The sequence below is a fragment of the Bos indicus x Bos taurus genome, chromosome 13, assembly GCF_003369695.1.
Source record: "Bos indicus x Bos taurus breed Angus x Brahman F1 hybrid chromosome 13, Bos_hybrid_MaternalHap_v2.0, whole genome shotgun sequence".
NCBI lineage: Eukaryota > Metazoa > Chordata > Mammalia > Artiodactyla > Bovidae > Bos > Bos indicus x Bos taurus.
The window spans coordinates 40,312,594-40,330,942 of NC_040088.1; the positions used below are offsets into that span (position 1 = coordinate 40,312,594).

At 51.1% G+C, this 18,349-nt stretch overlaps 1 protein-coding gene across 1 annotated transcript; it reads right to left on the bottom strand.

The window, feature by feature from the left end:
* Positions 1 to 281: 281 nt before the first annotated feature.
* ASB13 (ankyrin repeat and SOCS box containing 13) lies at positions 282 to 17,745 on the bottom strand. Its single transcript, XM_027559527.1, has 6 exons — positions 17,612 to 17,745; positions 7,357 to 7,544; positions 5,879 to 6,029; positions 4,242 to 4,376; positions 3,875 to 4,066; positions 282 to 2,680 (listed from the first exon to the last, which is right to left on the bottom strand). Exons 1-6 carry the CDS (start codon positions 17,652 to 17,654, stop codon positions 2,553 to 2,555), a joined length of 837 nt encoding a protein of 278 aa, XP_027415328.1. The 5' UTR covers positions 17,655 to 17,745; the 3' UTR covers positions 282 to 2,552.
* Between the last annotated feature and the right edge of the window lie 604 nt (positions 17,746 to 18,349).

The window sequence follows — 18,349 nt, forward strand, 5'->3', positions numbered from 1 at the left end:
TACATGGTTGTAAGATGTGTGCATGTGCTAAGTCGCTTCAGTCATATCCAATTCTTTGAAACTGTATGGACTGTAGCCTGCCAGGCTCCTCTGTCCATGGCATTCTCCAGGCAAGAATACTGGAGTGGGTTACCATGCCCTCCTCCAGGGAATCTTCCTGACCCAGGGATCGAACCCACGTCTCTTATGTCTTCTGTATCAGCAGGCAGGTTCTTTACCACTGACATCACCAAGGAAGAGGTTTACACATCAACAAAGCCACAGTCATACATACAACAAAGTACAGTCATGCATACAACTTTAATATTTGAGAAGCACGTCATTGTTTTCAAGGCAACGTCTCATCACCGAATTTTGGCTTCATGAAAACATCTGAAACTAACTGGCCTTATATTCTCATCCGTGAGATTTGGTGGTTGGTCATTATATCCTTTCAATGATCAAAGTATGACCTTGATCCCTCTCCTACAGCCGGGAAGACCCAGGCTCAGAGGGCCAAGATGTGTCTTCAGCCAGTCCTATGGAGGTGTCTATGCTCATCAGTTACATCTCAGTAAAGTGGGGGGCAGCTATAGGAAGCCCTGGAATGTTAGCCATCTGATCCCTTGGGCAGGGTCTCTCCACACACGGGGGTATGGAGACCAGCACCAGGAGAGGAGCGGCTGGAAGAGGGGCGAGGGAGACACACGTCCAGGACTGGCCAAGACCCAGCGGAGGTGACAGCAGCCCCTCTGGCTCTCCCTGGATGAAGCCCACCCTGTGCTTCTGCCCGCCCCCAATAAGAAAAGGGCCATGTGCACAAAAGGACGGACTCACCCCGACCAATTTTATTGAGCAGTGAATGCAGGAACCAGACTCTGCCCCTGGTGTCCCACATGTGGAAACGTTAGCAGCTTTCACAGACAGAGGCAAGTTCCTGTTGCAAAGATGAGGGCAGAACCTGGCGCTTTTTTGTGTCTGTGTGTGATTAGTGCACACGGATACACTGATTGACCCAGAACACATATCTACACCTGCAGCAAATGGGAGTGGCTCTTATCTCCTCGTACGAGGAAGCACCATCCTAACAGCCTGAGCAGTGGAGCAGAAAATACCCACAGCTGCCAGCACAGAACTTTCCACCACATATGGGCCCCACCCATGTAGCCCTGCCAAGAGGTGCCCCTGGTCGTGAGCACAGCTGGCGTGACCTTGACCCACCAGGCTCATTCTTCCCCCCACAGTCTCCGGAGGAACCTGGTGAGGTCAACATTTCTGGGGACACTGGCTTGAGGCCTGACCCACAAGAGAGTTCACAAGGGGTACTTTCTCCATTGCCCCCCAAACCATATAGACCTCAACTACTTATACAAACGTCCTCTAGTTTAACCCCTGAGATTTTAAATTATGATACAGAATCTTAAGCAGACAGATGCAGTTTGAACATACTATGTCATGTCACCTCATGGTTTATAATGTAGAATTACTTGCTTCTTTCTATTACTAAAAACAGACTGTGCAACACTTTCTCGCCCTGACTGGATGACGAGTCTGATTCCTGGCCAGCTCACAGCACCAGGGCAGTGCCTGAAGCTCAGATGTTCCTTAAGTGTCCACAAAAAATGCATGAATCCACGCTCGACCTGGCAGAGGGTGATGCGACCTCTTCTGCCGACTGCAGAGCTTCAGGAAATTAGCAAAACTTGGGGTGGGCAAAGAATTCATTTAGCAGCTGTAGAAAGATGAAAAACAGTCTCTAAAGAGTTTCCCAGCAGTGCTTCACGTTGGAAATCACTAACCCAGGAAGGATGTGCTAAGACGCCTTCCTGTTACCTGTTGCTTTACAGACTTGTTAACGAAACCTAAGTGCTACAGCGCATGTGTCTAAAAGCTTTCATCACCAGCATACACTTTTTGAAAGAGCTGAGACCTCAGACTGGAGAAAAACTTCTTAAGAAACACTGTGGGAATAGGAAGCCTGATACTTCCCCACTGAGACCTGTATAAAGCCCCCTGAATGATGGGCACACCTGGGCACAGGTGATTCTCACAAGGTGCCAACAGTGGCTCCAGAAAAAAGCACCCAAGGGGGCAGGCTGTCCCCAAAGCGCCGTCCTGGGCCTGGCCGGGACCCACTCCCAGGGGCCCGCCCCCTACAGTGCAGGCTCCTCCCTTTGCACATCCAGGGCCACCCGGCACTGAAGGAATCAGGGGTGGTGCCTCCCAGGTGTGTGTAAATGGAATCAGAGCCCTGGCCCCCCAGCCCCACCTGGCCCCCCCATGCTTCTGGAGAGTCTGTCCTGAAAATCCCTCCGAGGAAGGTCATGAAGAGAGAAACCAGCACGGCTGGGAGGAAGTTGGAGCCAGCTGGACTGAAGTCCAGGGAGGGCCAGCCCCAGGCCTTTCCCAGGGCCTTAGAAATATCCGCCAAGGGTCTGCACAGAAGACGAAACAGGATGGTCCGGAGGGACTCGGGGTGCTGCTCCCACAGCAGCACCACAGTTTCTGACGTCGAGGGCAGAAAGCCCCCGTCGGCCCTGAGTCACTGGCTGCCTGGACCTCGCGCCTGAAGCTCAGTTGTAGGAGAGGAAGTCGATGAGCCGGGGAGGGATGTCCAGTCTGGCAATCTTCTCCAGCCCCCTGACGCCAGCCGCCCGCCTCAGGCTCACCCTGCAGAGCTGAGACAGGCTAAGAGGGGTCTCTGCAGAAAGGGACAGAATGTACGTGAGTCAGCTTGAGGAAGGAGTGCAGCATCCTTCAGCGTAACAAGAGCCAGGACAGAACTGCAGACACCTCCCCTGTCCTGCAAAGATGATGAGCCCTGTGTACCCTCTCCGGAAGGCGGCCAGGAAGGACAGCCAGGGACTGGGACCCAGGACAGAAGATCAGGAAATAGAATTCAGCTGATGGCCCCTGGGGTTTCATCTTGTGGGCTTTGGGTTTTGGGGGGATTTTTTTTGGCTTTTGTGGGTTTTTTTTTTTTTTTTTGGCGCCATAATGTTATAACTGAGCACATGGATTCATCAGCAAAGCACAAATCTGCAGCCAGTAGGCTTGTTTGTCAAACTTCCAGACAGATGAGGATAGGGCAAGGGTTCAGGCAGCCAGTGCCGGCTGCCCACCCCTGCAGTTCCAAGCCCCAGGGGCTCTGCTCTGGAGCACTGCAGCCACAGGGACCCATGAAGAACTGACCCACAGGACAAAGGGTCAGGACCGCAGGCCTGAAGATGAAGCCTGGAGCTACAGCTCATGAGGGACACACACCAGGGCCAAAGAAGGAACGTGCCTGGAGGCCCCTGACCATTGGGCCATAGGAACGTGTACAGAGCAGAGCCTGGCCCCAACGGCTGCCTTTAGGACCATGAGTGTTTGATCAAAATATCCATATACATTAACCAAAGAGAGTATTCTCTACTTAAGAAATGTTAGGAAAGAAAAACCTCTTTGAAAGAAAAATGAATTACTGGTGACATTCCTTTTCCCAGTTACTTCCTCCTAAATTATTTAGATGCAGCAAGAGAAAACACCTTCTAGAAAATGTTTTCTGGACAGATGTAGATAGTATTTGCCTCTCAATCCATGATGGATTTTGGTTGGGTCAGGTTGGCAAAATGTTTAATCAATGGGTTTTTTTTTTTTCCAATTGGTATTTGAAAGTCTCTTGTGACTGCAATTCCATGTAAACTCTTAAAAATGTGTCCCCAGAGACGAGGCGTTTTCTTAGCTGGTGGTTTGTCCTGTCAGCTGAAGATTCCGGCCTGTATCTGCATCATCGCAGGGACCCGTCTGAATAAAGGGATGACTGATCATGATCATCCCAGAGGCTCCCACAAGCGGTCCCCACAACCCCAGCGCGCGCATACGCGGCGCCAGGAGCCACTGCGCACACACTCACTCTCATAGTGCTCCAGGCACCTGGCGGGGGCACTGCTGGCCCACGTGTAGTCCGACGGCTTCCGCCCCCGGTTGTCGCGCGCGTAGATGTTGCCTCCAAACTGGATGAGCATCTCGATGAGGTCCACGTTCTTCACCTTGGCTGCGTGGTGCAGTGCCGTCTCGTGGAGCTTCGCCGCGTTCACGTTTGCCCCTGTAGGGGTCAGGAGTAGGGTCAAAAATCTCCAAGGAACACGGGACATGAAAGCATCAGCCCCTTCCCAGAAACAGAGTCAATCTCTGCAGCAGCAGGCGGCGCAGGTGGAAACGCTGTTGTGCTGAGCCCGGGGCTGGGGTGGAGGGGTGGGGGGGCGACAAAGACTACGCACCCGCATTGAGCAGCACTTTGACGCAGTCCAGATGCTCGCGGGCGCATGCAACGTGCAGAGGGGTCCCAAAGTGGCAGTCGTGCGCTTCCAGGTTGGCCCCAACATCAATCAGAAGCCTCACACACTCGGAACTTCCTTAAAAGAAACAGAAGCAGAGGGAAAAGCCTTGTGTATTTGAAGTAACAGGCGTGGCTGGAGCGAGCTTGGCGGCAGCAGGAGACAGGGGATGTGGGCTGCAACCCATGGGAGCATAGGGTGGGCGTCCTTCCCTGGGGAGCTCGCCCACCATCCCCCAAAGCCTGCCAGGCAAGGGGACAAGGGGAGAGCTGCACGGATCTATACCCAGCACTGGGAGAACACAAAGTTTGGGTCACCAGCTGTGAACACAAAGCTCCCCGGCCCTGGTGGAGAGAAGGGTCTCCCCACCTCTGGTTGTTCCCCAAGCTGTATCTGAAACACAAAGCTGCCTGGATGAACTTCCCTAAACTTTCCTACCTCAGGGGTTCCCTGGCCCCTCCCAGCTGACACCTTTCTGGCCTCTTTCCTGGCTTTTCTCCAGCATCTTTAACTCAAGTTTGGGGTTGAGCTTAGGTGGGGCTCCATCCATCCCAGACTCCATCCTCTCTCATTTCTTGATCACGCCTGCTCCCCCTCCACCACCAGGCTGTGGCCATTTTCATGTGGACTTGTCCCCCATGACCAGGTCCTCTCCACTCCCCAGCCAGCATCCTCCTCACCCTGAGCCGACCTGGACCTTGGCTGTCCTCTCCCCTACATCAAATCTAACCACCCTCTGCCTGAGCTCTCCTGTGTGTATGTGCAATGCACACACTAACTTCTGCTTGGTTTTCTCTTCTTAATCCGTCCCTTGTCCCTTGTCCATCCTATTGGCAGGACGCTGCCAGTGAACCAAGATGAGTGAAGGAATAAAAACACTTCTCTTCCCCATGCTGTGCATGGATGGGTGGCTGCTAAACGAATCTTTCAAAAATGTGTTCCTAGCATTCAGCATCCGCTCAAAAACCTTCAGAGCTGCCTGAAGCGGTCCCCATTGACAAAGGTGACTTGGCGTGGGATTCGGGGTGCAGGCAGCAGAGACAGGGGAGCCATAGGAGAGCCCAGGTCCCAACAAGCACAGCGAGCCAGAGCATTGCACCCGCCAAAGCCCAAGACAGGCGTGCAAACTTTGCTCTAAACAGTGGAATCCAAACTGCCTAGTCTAGCCTCTCAAATATTTCTGGCCCGCTGGTCTCACCCTAAATTTCCAGTTCTGCCTGTCATAGCTCCTCTCCTGGGCGTGTCTGACCCAGTGAGACTGGAGCAGCCGTGTCCTCCCACCCTCTGAAATCCAGGGGCAGCTGAAAACCACAAGCGCCCAGCTCCTCTGAGAGCATCTGCCTCGAGGATGCGTCTGGGCCTCCTCTTCCTGCCAGATCAGGAACTCTCAGGGCAGCCCATGAGGTGAGTGGCTGCAGGGGGCACCTGACTCCCGGGTGAGCATCTGAAAGATGCTAACTGACTAGAACCCTGCCTTCAGTCCGGGCGAGCACTGCATCTCCAGGAGGAAAAGCACCGGACTCCACAGCTTCACCAGCCGTCGGACAGCCTCCCTGGCATCTAGGCCTCTGCCAACTCACCGCTCATGCAGGCCTCGTGCAGCGGGGACGCTGTGTACAGGGGTGGGTTGACCTTGGCCCCGTAGGAGAGCAGGAGCTTCACGCACTCGACACTGCCTGAGGCACAGGCATCACAGAGCGGGGTGCTGCCATCGATGTTGCGAGCATCCACCTGGAGGGAGGGTAACAAGCATCAGAGGGTGAAGGAGAGGGTGCCAGCCACTCACGCTCTGATGCATGTTCATCTCTGCAAAGACACTGCGTGGTTCTCCTGAGTCCTTAGGTTTTCTACTACGTATCTTCCCTAGTGGTTCAGAAGGTCAAGAGTCTGCCTGCAATGCAAGAGACCTGGGTTCAATCCCTGGGTTAGGAAAGTCCCCTGGAGAAGGGAATGGCAACCCACTCTAGTATTCCTGGAGAATCCCATGTACAGAGGAGCCTGGCGGGCTACAGTCCATGGGGTCGCAAAAAAGTTGGACACGACTGAGTGAAGAACACCATTACGTACGTGGTGAGGCACTGTCCCAGGCGAGTGCGTTCACAGACCTCAGGGCGTGCCTACGGGAGCCTAAGTACAGCCAGCAAGCGATTTGGGCTTTTCTTTCAACTCAGCCTCATTCCTGCCACCACCCCAACACCTCATTAGCACAGGCAGGGTAGGAAAACCGGCTTTAACTCGAGCCCCATCTAGGAGGAGTGCCCCAAACTGTCTAACCATGCCTCTTCTAGCTGGAAAATCACAGAGCAGGAAAAGGCAACTCCCCAAACTGGCAGATTCTGCTTAGAATTTGTCCAAATTCAGCTGTTATTTGGGTTCACGCTGAAGCTTGTTCCATTTCCTCTGGAACTGCTGTCATAGCCAAATTCTGGGAAGAGTGAGCAGTGCACAGCCTTCCCTTCTCCCTCACCTTCCCCCATTGCTGTCCCGTGGGAGCCAAGCCAGCTCCTACCAGCCTGCCCAGCCTGCTGGTAAAGACCCAGCAATTCCGCCAGCCCAATACCCGGTATGGCTGTGAGTCCTTAACTAGGGAAAGCAGCGAGTCAGTCTTGCTTTTGTTCCTTTCTACTTGGCCTTTCCAAAGCTGGTTTGCCAGCATCCCACATAATCATCCTGCTCTCTGCACCCAAATGGCTCCTGCAGCCAAGGCCCCACCAGCCCCATAGGCAGCTGGCCTCTGAAAGGTGCACAGCCTGGCTCATCTGCAGAGCTGGCCACCACTTTGCTAAAACCCCTTCTCTTCCACTGCTAGTGACCTCCCAACAGCCAGTCCAAAGGCTTCCTCACAATCTCAGGGTGTGGTTGCCATAGGGATTGGCCCCCTCTACAGCCCATTCTGGTTTCCTCCTTCTTTCCTTCTCAGCCTTCTGCAGTGGTTTCCTTTCTTTCTGTGTGCTCACAACACACAGAATGCTATTCCCAAGCCTCTTTTCCTCTAGAGCTTGTCCTGCCATTCCGGGGTGGGGGGGGGGCGGGGGGTCTGTGCTACAGGGTGGCTTACCTGGGCCCCAGCGGCCAGCAGCAGCTGCACGCACTGCACCTGGCCCTGCAGACTGGCTGCATGCAGGGGCGTGATGGAGTCCACTGTGACCTGATTGACGCAGGCCCCACTCTCTATCAGCTGCTGCAGCTGTCGGGTCTCCCCCCGCTGGGCCGCCTCGTGCACAGGGGTGCGCTCCACCCAGAAACCTGGAAAGGAAAACAGGTAATGCTAAGACCATGCCACTTCTGTCCAGGTCAAATGAACACATGTATGACCCCAGGACCCTTTATGAAACCTAAGCCACTGTATACACGAAAGTGTAATTGGTCCAGATACCCCTATTCAAAATCCTTGAGTGATATCCACTGCCTATGGGCAGAGCCCAAGTCTTTGGGGAGGCACCTCCTTGACTCCTCTCCTACCACTGACCCCCACAAGCCTGATCTCCAGCCACACTGCTGGCTCATCATGGTTCCCTGCCCTGGCACACCTGTGTCTCTGCATACATTCTCTCTGCTTGAGAAGCCCACCTTTGCCCCTACCTAGCCATCCATTCTGCAATCTCCTTAGTTTAGATGTTATGCCGTCCATGTGGACCCATTTGAAACATCTCTTTCTCCAGGAAACACATCTTCCACAACCCTCGCACTTATATACTCATAACATGGCATTTACACTTCCCTTATCCTTGCTTGGGAGAGCCTTCAAAGGCAAAAAATGAAAAGAAAGCCTTCTTTTAATTCAGTTTTATCAGATTCCTCAGGATTTCCTACAGTAAATCATGTCATCTGTATTGAGAGGTAGCTTTGCTTCTCCCTCTCTAATCCGGATGCCTTTTCTTTTTCTTGCCTAATTGCTTTGGCTTGAATGTGCAGCTGCACATTGAACAGAAGTACCAAAAGACACCTCCTGCCTTATTCCTGGTCCTGGGGCAAAATCTTTGTCCTCCAGTTGTTAAGACTCCATGCTCCAACTGTAGAGGATGTAGGTTTGATCCCTGTTTGGGAAACTAAGATCCAGCATGCTGTGCAGTGTGGCCAAAAATAGCTTTGTCCTTCACCACAAAAGCTGTGGGTTTTCATGGATGTCCTTTTTCAGGTCAAGGATATTCTCTTCTATTTCTAGTTTTTTGAGTGTTTTTATCATGAGAGGGTGTTGGATTTGTCAAGTACTTTATCTGGAGCTATGGCAATGATCATGCTGGCTATTTTTTCTTAATTATATCAAAATGGTGTAATACATTAATTGATTTTTAGATGTTCAACCAACTGTGCGTTCTTGGGATAAATTCCACTTGGTCATGGTGTATAATCTTTTTATAAGATAGAGTTGGTTCACACATATTTTGAGGATTTGAGGGTCTATGTTCATAAGAGTCACTTTTCTTGTGATTGGTGTATTTGTCTGGTTTGGGGGTCAAAGTAATACTGTCCTCAGAGAACGAATTGGGAAGTATTCCTCCCTTTAAATTTTGGAAGAGTTTATGAAGAACTGGTATTAAATCTTTAAATATTAGGTCAAATTCATCTGTGAAGACATCTGGGTCTGGGCTTTCTTTAAGTTTTTTATTTAGAATTTTTTTTTTTTTTTGAGTTAGTTTTGGCAGTTTGAAGTTTGCCTCTTTTTAGGAACTTGTGTACTTCATCTATGTTATCTAATTTGTTGGCATACAGTTTGTTATGGACTGAACTGTGTCCCCAAAATCCATATGTTGAAGCCCTAACTTCTAACACCTCAGAATGAGATGGTATTTGGAGACATAATTATAGAAGTCATTAAGTTAAAGCAGGCTTATTAGTGTGGGCCCTAATCCAGTATGACTGGTGCCCTTAGAAGAAAAGGAGGTTAGGACACACAGACACCAGGGATCTGGGTGAATGAAGCAAAGACCACATGAGGACATAGCAAGAAGGCAGGCATCTGCAAGCACAGGAACAGACCTCAGGAGATGTGAGCCCCACAAATGCAGAATCCAAGCTTGGGGAACTTTGTACTTACTTGACCCCAGAAGGAGACCCCAGTATGTCTCCCAGTTGGAATGAGTGGCCACCTGAGTGCCTGTCTTTGGAGGGGGTAGGTAGTGGAAAGTGGCTGTGGATCACTTTCAGGTCAATCTCAGGGGAGCAGACTGAGCAGCTGCAACCCTCAGAAGAGAAGAGCAGGGGGGGCCTGGGTCTTGCAGGAAGGAGGAAAGTGCAGCTCAGGAAGATGGGTGCAGGGGAGACCCGAGCATCCACTGAGCAGCCTGTGCAAGTAGACACAGCTTCCCCCACCATGGAGCACAAAGATGGAAGGACGTGACAGTGAGCAAGCAGTTCACAGTCATGGGCAGGGGGTGAACAACCAATTCAAAACCACAGGATGACTGCAGTACTGAAGGAACAGGTCAAGTTACAGGAAATTAGAAGCAAGATGACCCATGTCCAGGGTGTCCAGAACTTGTCGGGAAGGCATCACGGAGGAGGTGGGGCTATGGCCAGCCTGCCGGGCGTCACCTGCTGGCTCTATTCCCAGTGCCTGGCACCGTGTGAGGCCCGGCAAAGGCGCTCACGACTTGCTTGTTGAGTGAATAAGGGATGAATGAATGGGAGGAATTACTAATATGAATTCTAAAGCCTAGACATAAAATTTTTTAAAGAAAATCTAATTGTATCTCTTTCTGACCAGTCTACAGAGGAAGTGCAGCTTACTGGGAACCATATTTTCTAATGAATAAACAACGGCTACATTTGTCTTAGCAGCAGCTGAGGGCAGAGATCAGAAGCAGCAGATATGATTACAAAGGAGAGAATTTATGTGGGCCTCAGTTAACAGTGAAAGGCACAGATGGGAAGGGGGACCATATATATCAGAATAAAGAATGCCTACAACTCAACAACATAAATAACCTGTTAAAAAAAAGTAACAAGGGACTGAGGTATTTCTCTAAAGATATACAGATGGTCAACAGGCACATGAAAAGATGCTCACCACAATCGTCAGAGACATGCAAATCAAAACCACAATGAGATACCACCACACACCCATTAAGATGGCTACTATCAAAAGAACAGAAAATAGATGTTGGCAAAGATGTGGAGAAATTGGAACCTTTATGCACTGTTCGTGGGAAAGCAAAGTGGTGCAGGCACTTTGGACAGGAGTACTTCAGTTCCTCAAAAATTAAAACAGAACTACCAGACAATCCAGCAATTTTTCTCCAAAGAAACTGCAAACACTAATTCGATAAGATATAGAATCCACGTTCACTGCAGCATCATTTACAATAGCATGATACAGAAAGTACCTGAGTGCCCATGGAGGATGAATGGATAAAGAAGACATGATATATACACACCATGAATATTATTCAGCCTTAAAAAGGAAAGAGATGCTGACACAGGCTGCAACATAAATGAACCTTGAGGACATGACACTCAGTGAAATAAGCAAGTCACAAAAAGACAAATACTGTATGATTCCACTTACATGAAGTTCCCAGAGTCAAAGTCATAGAGACAGAAAATAGAATAGTGGCTGCTGGGGGGAAAGGGGAAGGGGAACAATGGGGAGGTGAACAGATGCACAGTTTCCATGTTATAAGATGAAAAATCTAGAACTCTGTTATATCAAAATGTGCATGTAGTTCATACTACTGAACTGCACAATGAAAACTGACCATCTTCACCATTTCTATGGGTTTTTTTAGCCAGAGTGAAAACTTTAAAAATTCTTTTTTAAGGGAGTAACAAAGATGGAGGAGGCCCCAGGAGTGGGGGAGGTGTTAACCACAGCTAGTACCAACCACAGGGTGTCATCAAGAGGGGACAGCTTTACAGCAGGGGGGAGGTGGAGGGGAGTGGCAGTTTCAGTGGTCTCTGAAGACCCCTGGAAGCAAAGGGGAGGGGAGAGTGACCCTAGAGATAAAGAACACAGGGTGCCTTGTGGCTGAAAGGAAGTGCAGCTGCAAGAAGGCGCACTGGCCAGCAGTGGGAAGCTCGGCAGCCCCCATCCCTCCCCCTCCACCACTGCATGCCCTCCCTCACCAGAGTGAGAAGGTTGGGTGGGTTGGAATATACTTTTCAACCTTAAAGCAAAGAGCCTGCAGGGAAGAGAGGCAGGAAGATGCCATGCTAGTGGACCCACTGAGCTCAGGCTGTTTCCAGCCCTGTGCCTGGACCCCATGTATGACCGGGTGCCCCCACCCCTGGACCACTCCCCTGGGAGAGGGTCAGTCAGTCAGTTCAGTTGCTCAGTCATGTCCGACCTTTTGCGACCCCATGGACTGCAGCACGCCAGGCCTCCCTGTCCATCACCAACTCCCAGAGCTTGCTCAAACTCATGTCCGTCACATCAGTGATGCCATCCAACCATCTCATCCTCTGTCATCCCCTTCACCTCCCACCTTCAATCTTTCCCAGCATCAGGGTCTTTACCAATGAGTCGTTTCTTCACATCAGGTGGCCAAAGTACTGGAGAGGGGCCACCCTGGAAACCTGAGACCCTCCCTCTGGGATGAGACTTCCCCTGAATCCCAGCCCTGCCACATAATCGGTCTCCTGGCTCCCCATTCCCATCAACCCCCTCCCTCCTATCACACCTGCTCTGGTCTTCCCCTCCCCACTTCCCACTTAGAACTTAGCACTCCCCACTTAGCATTAGCAGCTAAGTCATCAGTGGGTCATGGGGGAGCCTGCTTCAGACCCTTGCACTTGTCTCTGGAATAATCCACATAATCCACATGCCTTTGCATGCCAGGAATACAGACCCTCCAGGATGGAGCCCCAGCCCCTTTTTCCAGGCTCCCCCCACCCGCCCACATCCTCCCATCTCACCACTCCCCCACACACAGCCTTGTCGCCAATCGCACGGAGCCTCAGGTAGCTGACAGAGGGTCCAGGTGTGCTGTGCCCCACTCAGCCCCACTACCCCTCCCCACTGAGGCTTGGTCTAAGCTCCTCGAGGGAGCTTCTGGCGTGTGGCCCCCTACCCGCGCCTCCTTTAGGCCGCCCCTGTGCACACACCTGCCCCTGACTCCCTTCCTCCCCTTCCACAAGCATCTTCATGGCAGGACCTCAGCCACCCACCTTCCATTCCATCACCACACTGACACACAGGTATCAAACACACACATTCTCTCCAGGAGCCTGTTCTACTGGCCAGACTAAACTTGTCCCACTGCAGCAGGGTCGGTCCCCTACTGCCAGAGTACACCCCTCGACCGGCCCGTCACAGGCCTGCCCAGCCCGAACACTGACCTGGGCCACGCCTGTGGCCTCGCCCACTCAAGCCATGCCACATGCCAGGGCATCAGTCAGATGGGAGTCTGTTGCAAGACAGCCAAGGCCACAGTGCCCGGAAGACACTGCCTGCCTCCTCTACACACTGCCCAGGGGTGGCTGTTCGAGACCCTCCACCCAAATAGCCAGCAGTCTGGCCAGGCGGAAACCTCTGGGAGCTGGAGTCAGCACGGGGAAGCAGCAAATCAGAATAGGTTTTTCCTTTTGTTTGTTTGTTTGTTTGTTTGTTTTTCCTTTTTCTTCAGAGAGCCAATTTACCAGTATCCCGCTTAGTCATCCAGAGCCCGGAATCCAGCTCTTTGAGCCCAAACAGCAGCTCTCAGCCACAGGCCAGCCAACCCTCCCAGAGAGCCTGTCCCTCCGGCGGGCATGGCCTGCCCGGCCTCTGGCCCATGTGCAGAGCAGAGCTACCATCGGCCCTACCCGACTGTCCAGAGCCCGGCCCCTGTGCTGACCCTGACTCTGACCCTGACCACTCCTCCCCAGCCAGGCAGCCCCTCCACACAGCAGCTTCATTGTAACAAAGAGTGTTTTCCAAAGGCCATAGAGAACACCTCCATCACAAGCGGATCCAACAGCTCAGCATCCACCAGGCACCCTTCAGTGTTACTTGGGCCAGTATCTGGCTCCAAGTCTATCATGAAGGGCAGCCCGGGGCCCTCACTGCAGAGATTGAAATAAGCCTTCTCCCCAAATATCCCGGTAAGTATTCTTGAAATGATGACAGGTAAGCTTTCCCTTACCCCATGCACAGCTGCAGGGCACCTTTATGGGGATGTAGCCAGGGTGAGCGGTCACTGAAGCCGCAGTGGAGCTGGCGTTCCGAGGCCCACTCTCAGCGGACTCTCTGGAAAGTCAGGTGACCCCAGTGACTTGTCCCCCAGAGTCCCAGAAGGTCAAGGATTTGTGGGTACAAAGAAAAGATGAATTGAAGAGCTAAAAGGACTTAGAAATCATGGCAAACTGTACCCACCCATCTAATAGTAAAGGAGTGAAAAAAAAAAAAAAAAACCAGGGCCAAAGACCCATAAGGACAGAGAGACCAGTGCCTGAGAATGGCAAACCTCTCCATGAGATGCCTTAGGGACCAAAGCCACATGCATGCTGATAGCTGGGCACTATTAAATGCTTGATCATGACCACCCATCTTACAGTGCTGTCCGAATTCAAGTTCAGTGTGCTTGAAACTACCAGTCACCTTGACTCTAAGGGAAGATAGAAATCTTCATTTTTAAATATATTAATAGAAACCCTTATTTAGCACTTGGGGCTGAGTATTTTGCTGCTTTTGAAGAGATTTTTTGAGCAAGGTCTTTTTTCAGTGTTTTCATGATCAATACCCCAAATACTGTTTGTTGGTAAACTTGAGGTCAAGCGGCACACCGTGTGGTTTTTAAAATGTGTTAAATTGGGTAAAAATTTTAAAGAGAAAAGGTTTACCTTTCTACAAGAATAAGACAGTCAAAGCTTAGTTAAGAGGGAAAAAGAAAGTGAAAGCGAAAAAGTGAAAGCAAAAGAGACAAGTGGGAAGAGGTTATGGAAGCAGTGGAAGACAGCCAGGGAAAGGGAGGGAAAGAGCTTCTTAAACACATTCTATGAGAAACGCCCAAATCAGGTGCTTGCCCTCCCTCCACAACCTTCCTGACTGCTCATCCAATAATCTGCCGCCCCAACCCCTCCCCTACAGGGCTTAGGACCCAGGGGTGTGAGCTGGGGAGGACGGTTATACCAAAAAATCAAAACTCCTTTGTACTGCTGTAGTTGGCAGCCACTCCTGGCCACAGTGAGTGCCCAGAACACCAACTGGTATTAAAATCAACCTAATTTCCTTCAAACATTTTCATTAGTAGTGTAATGCACGGCCCAGAGGATTCTCCTCTAACTAGACACTTCTAGAATGCAGCCTTCTCTAAGGCAGAAACAAGACGTGCAATTTGAGAAGATTTTTAAGGAAGTTGATCTCCCAGCCAGGGCACCAATTATCTAGATCTCTCAAAGTACTTTCACTACAATTCTTATTTTAGAAAATGAAATCCCGAATTCCCTAGCAGTCCAGTAGCTAGGTCTCAGTGTTCTCACTGCCAGGGCCCCGGGTTCAACCCCTGGTTGGGGAACTAGGATCCCACAGCCATCCAGCAAGGCCAAAAAAAAAAAAGAGAGAGAGAAAAAACAAACAAACAAAACCCATCGGATTCTGCAGACTCAACAGAAGGATGAACTTGGAGACTCGAATGGGGATGCCGATTGACCTACCACCCTGATCATGGACACCCGGAGGCAAAGACGTTTCTCAGAGCCTGAAAGTGACATCATGCAGAGGTGATGAATGGTAATGGTGCTCCCCCGCCCCCTGAGAACCTGCAGCAGACAACACGCATCCATCCCAGTCACAAACCCACCCAGCACTACACATCGATTATAGATGATCTTATCTGACAGAAGAGACATGAGCCTTGTAACATAAAACAGGCAAAACCAAAAAGAACTGCTTGCATTAAAACCTCAGCGTTGGGGACTCCCTTGGTGGTCCAGTGGCTAAGACTCTGCGCTCCTAATGCAGGGGGTCCCGGGTTCAATCCCTGGTCAGGCAACTAGACCACATATGCTGCAGCTGAAGAATCTGCTTGCCACCCCTGAGACCCAGCTCAGCCAAATAAATAAATATTAAAAAAAAAAAAAAACCCTCAGCTTTGTGACTTCCTGGCTGTGCAAACTGTTTCACCTCTAACTTATAGATAATGATGAGTGTCCTGCAGCTATTGCAAGGCTCGTAGTCAGCACCCGGCACACAGCCGAGCAGCTCAGTGGCTCTCACCATGGTCCCAGGGTGTCTTGGTCCCAGGGCTGCCTCCCCCTTTCTCTCTCCGTGCCACCTTCCCAACACCCCAGAGGCTGAGGATAAGCCAAGAACCCTTTCATCTTCTGCCAGCCTCTAGATTCCAAGTCAGAAGCCCGTGAGTACAGATGCTGAAATCAGGAGTCACTTTTTCCAACTTTGCAGACAGACAATGAATTACATTTGCTAAGGAACAAACACTGGATTCACTTTAGGATGCGACTTGCCCTAAATTCTTGGTTCTTATTGGTAAACCCATATTATAGGACTGCTGCCTTTACTTCTGTGAAGTATTACAGGGTTATATTAAAGCTACCCGGTTTGGTTAGAGTATACTACACACATAGAATTTGAGATCAGAACGCTAACATGAGTTAAAGTTCCTACGATGGTCCTCTGCTTCTGCTGGGATGGCAGCGCTGTTTTGGAGTCAACACATTGAGTTTATTCATTTGTGTTGAGAATAAAAATGTCAGCAGGATGAAATGTATTTTGGAAGAAATACATGACACAAAACACTGGCGAAGTCAAAAATAACCATGAACCCCAGAAACTGTGCATCCTCCATTAGTTTAGAATGTTATTGTTGTTCAGTCACTCAGTCGTGTCTGACTCTTTGCGACCACATGGACTGCAGCATCCCAGTCTTCCCTGTCCTTCACTATCTCCCAGAGTTTCCTCAAATTCATGTCCACAGAGTCAGTGATTCTGTCTACCCATCTCATCCTCTGTTGCCCCGTTCTGCTCCTGCCCCTAATCTTTCCCAGCAACAGGGTCTTTTCCAATGAGTTGAGTCTTCCTATCAGGTGGCCAAAATATTGGAGCTTCAGCATCAGTCCTTCCAATGAATATTCAGAGTTGATTATCCTCTAAAAGATACATTCCTTAAACTGTACAAAAAAACATACCCAGGAGTGATGCAGTGCTATTGAACCTTGTTGTTTTTGTTGTTTGGTCACTAAGTCATGCCTGACTCTTGTGACCCAATGGACTGTAGCCCACCAGGTTCCCCTGTCCATGGAATTTTCCAGGCAATACTGGAAGTGATTGCCATTTCCTCCTCCAGGGTATCTTCCCCACCCAGGAATGGAACCTGCATTTCTTACATTTCAGGAGGATTCTTTACCACTGAGCCACCAGGGAAGCCACTGAACCTTGTACATGAACAAAAATACTAAAATGTGTTTAAATAGGTGTCCGTGGTCAGCTGCTCATTGCCTGTTTCATTGAACCAACCAAACACAGCTCACACTGGCAGGGTCAAAGTCCTGTGCTTGCCTAGGATGAGAATGCCAAGTAAAAACAGAGATGCTTATTAAATGACTTTGATCTTGTTGAAGGTGGCTGTTTTGCAACATCATTAAAATATCTTTGCTTTGCTAGGACTGCAATTCCTCTTAAGCTAAATTTACCCTTAAGACTTCTCACTTTTATTCGCACTACATTTTTTATGAGCATAAAAAGTACTGTATAGATTTTCTTCTTTCCAGGCTTTCAAAGTGTTTTCACTGCTCATGTCATTTGCCCTAGAATTACTCGGTAGGCAGGGAGGCTTGCTTCGCCTGAGAATGGCCCTTTGCCCTAGCATCCATTTTATTCTAGGGAAGGCTCAACGAAGAATCAAGGTCGCACGTCTCACACGGGCACACACTCCTTCCTGACCGGATTCCTGGTGTCTCAGTAGGATGCTAACGACCCCGCGCACGACCCTCCCACTGGGTGCCTGGAAGGCAGTCTGCTCCAACCCTGGTACCAGGGCTGCCCTACCAGTGGTCCCACGCGGGCGCTTCCTAGGTTCTCCTCGGAACTTGGCAGTGACCATGCACAGCCCCGCATCCTCCCCAAGTTGCTGGGCGCTCGGGGGGTGGGGGGTGGGGGGTAGGGGGGAGGTCTGCGGTTCTGAAGTCACAAGGATGACCAGCCCTGCAACGCGCGGGCCGACGGGGGAACCTGGAACGGGACGCAGAAACCCCGTCTGAGCTGCACGGCACCCCCGGACCTGCTCCTTTAACAGCACGGCCCTCCGAACCGATCCAGTCCCCGCCAGCCGCCCCTGGCCACCCCTCAGAGCAGGACGCGTCCCCGCTGGGGGCGAATGTCATCAGATGCAGCTCTCGGTCCCCGGAGCCGGCCCGTGACCCCCGCGCCTCGCACGTACCCACGTCGCCCAGGAAGCTGCTGTCCGAGGCGCGAGGCTCCATGATACCGGCTCCCGCGCCCCGGTCCACGGCTCCGCCACTCGCACCGCCGCGGGAACCTGGGCCGGGAACGCACCGCCCTTTGGGCGGGGCCGTTCGGCGTCGCCCCGCGTCCGGCCGAGGTGGCTGAGAGCCGGGAGTTGTAGTTCCCCGCCCCGCCAGTGCGGCTCCCGGGCGGGCCCCCGGCCAGAGCCACACCGCGGCCACTTGCGTCCAACTCCGCGGTCGCCGCCTCGGGCTTTTCTGGACGAACGTATGTTCGTGTGCAAAATATTTGTTCGTGTGCAAACCGTGCCATGTGTTCATATACAGAAGGGATCAGTGTGCAAACCTATACAGGTGTCCTGAAAAACACGTGTCCAGGTGCAATGTATGTCCACATGCAAAATATGCCCGTTTGTCCATGTGCATATCGCGTCCCTGTCGGTGTGCAAAACGTGTCTGTGTGCAAAGCGTTTCCACATGTCCAAGAGTCCACGGGCAAAACCTGCCTCCGTGAGCAAAATATGTCTGTGCTTGCAAATTGCGCCCACATGTCCATGTGCAGAACATGTCCTTGTGTCCCTGTGTAAAAAGTGTCCAGCTGCCACAAATCACTACCTTCCTTCGCATTGATCTAGCTAGGCAAAGCTCATCCCACGCCCCCACATGCTTTCATTTTGAAGACGTATTTCCTACCAGAGCTGGCATGCTCCTGC

Excerpts from the sequence above, each read along its gene's own strand:
- ASB13 (XM_027559527.1), bottom strand. The coding sequence starts at position 17,654 with ATGGAGCCTCGCGCCTCGGACAGCAGCTTCCTGGGCGACGTGG. Across the intron at positions 4,377-5,878 it reads GCACGAGGCCTGCATGAGCG|GAAGTTCCGAGTGTGTGAGG; the intron begins GTGAGTTGGCAG and ends GTTTCTTTTAAG. Across the intron at positions 2,681-3,874 it reads GTGCCTGGAGCACTATGAGA|AGACCCCTCTTAGCCTGTCT; the intron begins GTGAGTGTGTGC and ends CCCTTTCTGCAG.